The sequence below is a fragment of the Morone saxatilis genome, unplaced genomic scaffold (genome assembly GCF_004916995.1).
Source record: "Morone saxatilis isolate NCDOM2014 unplaced genomic scaffold, NCSU_SB_2.0 Contig9, whole genome shotgun sequence".
Taxonomy (NCBI): Eukaryota; Metazoa; Chordata; class Actinopteri; family Moronidae; genus Morone; species Morone saxatilis.
This window is the reverse complement of record NW_023340268.1, coordinates 185,140-190,137: the sequence shown is the minus strand read 5'-3', so window position 1 is coordinate 190,137 and position 4,998 is coordinate 185,140. Positions and strand designations below refer to the sequence as shown.

At 45.5% G+C, this 4,998-nt stretch overlaps 1 protein-coding gene across 1 annotated transcript in view; it reads right to left on the bottom strand.

Annotated features, from left to right (window-relative positions):
- The window catches only part of ints3 (integrator complex subunit 3), a 4,437-nt gene extending 4,173 nt beyond the window's left edge, over positions 1-264 (bottom strand). Inside the window, exon 1 of the mRNA XM_035681859.1 lies at positions 181-264. Coding sequence (XP_035537752.1) covers positions 181-264 — 84 coding nt within the window. The remainder of the gene's footprint in view (positions 1-180) is intronic.
- Between the last annotated feature and the right edge of the window lie 4,734 nt (positions 265-4,998).

The window sequence follows — 4,998 nt, the reverse complement described above, 5'->3', positions numbered from 1 at the left end:
GTGTTGTGGTATTTTCGTGGGACACACACCGCGAACACTCGTCAGAAAGAGAGGCTAGGCTAGGCTAGGCTAGCGGTGCTAACTAGCTGTCTCTTTGTACCCGCTGGTTGTTAACCCGCGCTAACCGGCTCTGTCCCGGGTCATACGCGCTCTCTGTGCCGTTGACCCGGGTCAGCCTACCTCCTCCAGCTCGTCTTTGGCGTCCAGCTGCGTGGACACCAGCAGCCGGCCCTGCGGCTTCGCCTTAGCCGGTGCGGGATCCATCTGCGGCCGCCGCGCCTCGCCGGGCCCCGCGGAGCTGCGAAGGGCTGGCACTGCGGGCTCAGGGGCGGGTTATAAGTGCTTCTGTCGGTGTACCGGACGGTTCGGAGCTCCGGGCAGAGCGGGAGCCTCGGTCCTGCTCGCTGCGGGCGGTAACGGGGATTTATCGGTAGTTTCGGGGCAGCGCTCGCTCTCCGTCCGACCGCAGCAACATAACGGACATCCGCGGAGGGCAGGGGGCGGGGTCTACAGCGACGCTCCACCAATCACCGCACGGCCTGCCTCTGAGCGATGTACGTATGGACCAATGAGAGGAGAGGAAAGCTGCAGCCAATCACCGGCCTGCTCTGCTGAAGACCATCTGCGTGGAAACCAATACGTTGTTTATAAATAACAATATTGATCTATTTCTGATAAAGATATCGATTATTCAGCCTGATTGGTGTTGTTTTTCACACAATAATGAAATATAGCCCTTAACATTCATTTAATCAATACAACATAAGACCTGCATTCACTCATAAAGGGAAACAACAAACAACACAACAAGAATACTCCTCCTGTTTTAACAAATGGAAATCTATCCATAATCTGACTGGATATATGAACTGCAATAAAAGTAAAATAAATGCAGTGTGGACAGAGATCACTGTTCCTGTAATGAATGCTCTCATATACACACTGTTTATCCTTTAATATGGAAGTTATTCTTTCTAATGGAAGGCTGATCATATCTGTCTGATCCACCTGATTGTTCATTTCTAATTCATTATTTCTAATATTTAATTCTGATGTATTATTTTGTATTAATGTGTATAAATCAGCAACACAATCAACACAAGTTAATTCATTTTATTTACAGGATGGAAGTAATGAAGTACTAATACTTTCTAACTGTACTCGGGTATCTTTACTTTTGACATTTTTACACAAATATCTGAACTTTCCAGATCCACATCACACAGGAGGTCTCTAAAATACTGGCCCTGTATCCCTCCAGGATTTCTCAGGCTTTTCTGGGGATTGTTGTGGCCTAAAAGCTCTTATTTCTTTCTTTCTGGAAAACTGAGATTCATGTTGAGATGTTTTTAGGCACTTTTTTGCAATGAGCTGCAGGTGTCAGTCTGTCTGTAGCTGTGGACGATGTGTGAAATCAAATGATTCCTGTTTCTGAATGAAACTGCTGCTGAGTTCAGACACGTTTACATTTTATTGTATGGCTCCTTACATTTACACATTTTATGGAAAATATAAATTGATTCACTTCCTGTGAATACTTTGCAATTAATTTCTATTCAGCAACATATATGGAATGTTTCCAATAATCAATCAATAAATATGAATACTTTATTTAAATGCAGCAGCTGATTATTGTATCGTATTGTAAAAAAAAGTGATCAAATAATAAAGACAGAAATAAAACACACAGTTCATTTTTATTTTTACACCATTAATTTCAAATGATTTATTTTTACAGTGAAACATTCATGTGTCTGTTCCTCCCGTGTGACTTCCTGAAGGGTCGGAAGTTCAAAATCCTGAAACACTTTTTATTTGAAAAACGTTGTTTACAGGTCTTCATCAAACACATTAATAACATTTAAGTAAACAGGACACACCCACCACCCAGATATCAGCCAATCACGTCCCAGACAGACAGAGGGCTAATGTTAGCTCACCCCCGTTTAGCTCTCTCAGCGGCGCTAGGTGAGCTAGGGCGTAACGGTGTTAGCTAATGTTGTTATGATGTATTCAAGACACGTCCTGTTGTATTTAAATGTTAATATTGGGTGTTTGATGAAGATCTGACTGAAGCCACAGGCTGTAAAACACATTGTTGATCAATAAAGTTATTGTAAGGAGGTGAAAGGCTTGTACCAGGAAAGCCCAGGAAGAGCTAAACGTCCAATCAGGGAGAGGAGTAAGGAGGAGGAGGCGGTTTAATACCAGTTGTTTTCTGACATCTGTCAGTCAGTGCTGATGTGACCTTTAGACCTGAAACATCAAAACTGTCAATAATGAGCAGTCAGACCTCGTTCCTCGTCCTCTCCTCCCTTCTCTTCCTTCTTCCTCTGTCAGTTGTAGTCGTTCTCTCCCAGCATTTCCAGTACGTCCTCATCTGTCCTTTCCCTTCATCTCAATTCTCTCCTCTGAGCTGCAGGCGGAAGCAGCCGAACTCCTGCAGAACCTGGCGGGTCGCTCCGGGGACGTGGATCTTCAGATGCCTGCACACACAACACAACCACAATGTATACATAATACATAGAGAATATATAGTACACTGTACACTGCAGCAACTTACAGTTCTGACTGAAAACTGAACCTTTAAATATTTGATCTTCCTTCGTAGTTCAGTCCGCTCTGTCCAGAGAAACTACGATGTTAAACTGTCAGTTACTCTCAGAATCCAACCTGCAGTCACCCTGCTAAGTAAGTGCAATGCTCTATAAAAATCTCTATACTATTGTCTACTTGTTAGAGATGAAACTGACAGACTGTATCTGTGTATTGGCTAGTATATCTGTTTATGGAATACAAACTACAACAGTGCAGTCTGCAGTGTTACGTGAGCAGAGCGTCGTATATTGGTCAGTTGTGTGTGTGTTGTGTGGTGTGTTGTTTGTGTGTGGTGTTGACCCTCGCTCCGTTGGACTCCATGCGGTGATTGCTGGTGTTCACGTGTGTCTCCAACAGGACGAGTACGCTGGATCTTCAGCCCAGACCACACCTGCACACACCGGACCTACACACACAATTTAGTATATTATAAGCCCTTTATTAATAAACACACACACCACACACACGGACAACACACACACACACACACTGACCACTGTGATATGCGATGCGGAGGCGGAGTCTGCTGGTCTGGGTCGGTGTCGGATCCTGAAGTCTTAACAGCCGTCCAGCGAGGCGAGGGACATCCGGCCCCTCCCGGACCGATGGAGCCTCCCGTTCCTCACCGGCAGCCAGACACCACCATGTACGCCGTCCCCGATGGTCTGCCCACCTGCAGCAGAAATGATATCAATCAGATCAAAGTAGCTATCCGATAAATCACCATGCTGCCACTGCGTCCCACCATTCTCTGATTTAAGAGCTTCTCATTGTCCAAACGTACGGCAGTGGCTGATAGATATGGAGTCCAGATTCTGTTGTTTAATATTTCTCTCCTCCTGTGTGAGCAGGCAAGCCGCCCATTGTTTCCAACCAAGCGTAGCCAATGAGAGAAGCTCAACTCGCTTTACGGTGACCTCTGCTGGCTGCTAAACCACAACATGGAGACGACCAGAATGCACAGGAAGTGTCGAGGATGTTTACCTTGTAAACATCAAAGGTTTATCGATGATGGCGTGAAGCATGTTAAGGGTCGTTTCAACAGCGTCACCACTGGAAAGTAAAATAACCTATTCACTGCAGGATCATGTCACCACCAGAGGGGCAGCACTGACTGGATTATTTATCACTGAGCCTCTTAGCGTACGCTACACAGACAATAAGTAATAATATTAACATTATACATCATACCAGTACATGGTATCAGCAGTATAAGTTATACTGGTCTACTTCCACTGAACCTTGTAAGCGGCGTGCTCTTCTTGCAGACAGCGCCGTGAAGCCGATGAGCATGTCACTGAAGTTAAATGGTGGACGGAGTCGAACGTTCGGCTAACCGTCTTTTTCTCCTCGTTTCAACTGCTCTGCTCTGAACTGAAATACAGTGGTACATGTATGTTATTAGTATTATGTAGGTATTATGTAGTGTACTGGCAGTATCTTTACTGGGGTAGTATTATTGTATTAATTTCAGTATTATGTAGTAGTACTGCAGTATATTTCACTGGGGTAGTATCTGGTAGCAGCAGTGCCCTCACCTTCGTTTCTCTTCGTGGTACGCCTGCGGTTCTCTCCTCCACCAGCTCCTCCAGGTTCGTTGACGTATTGCTCCATTACGAGACAGGCAGGTTGTCCAGGAGTGTTAGCCCATAACCACTAACAGACAGACAGACAGACAGGACAAGACCAAACAGGAGGACAACAAGACAACAGGAGGACAGACCAGACAGAAAAGACAGACAACAGGAGGGACAGACAAACAGGAGGACAGGACAGACAGACAGACAGACAGGACCAAAAGCGAGGACAGACAGACAGAAAGACAGGCATAAACAGGAGGACAGACAAAGCAGGAGGCAGACAGACAGACAGACAGACAGACAAACAGGAGACAGACAGGACAGAAAGACAGGCAAACAGGAGACAGACAAACAGGGAGGACAGACAGACATGAAAGACCAGACAAACGGAGGACGACAAACAGAGAGGACAAACAGACAGAAAGGGGAAAACAGACAACAGAAAGAAAGACGCAGAGAACAGACAAACAGGAGGACAGCAGACAGACAGACAACAGGAGGACAGCAGGAAGACAAGGAGGACAGACAGACAGACAGAAAGACAGACAAAAGGAGGACAGACAAACAGGAGGGAACAGACAGACAGGAGGACAGACAACAGAGGACAGAAACAGAAAGCAGACCAAAACAGAAGGAGGAGACAGACAGGAGGACAGACAGACAGAAAGGACAGACAAACAGGAGGAACAGAACAGACAACAAAGAGGACATTTTTATGTTACTCAGTTACTCTAACGTCCACCTAGAGGCTCCAGCAGTAAGTTCTCCATAAGGCTCCATATTAAACTGCCACAAATCAACATGTTTACCTTCCCTTTGG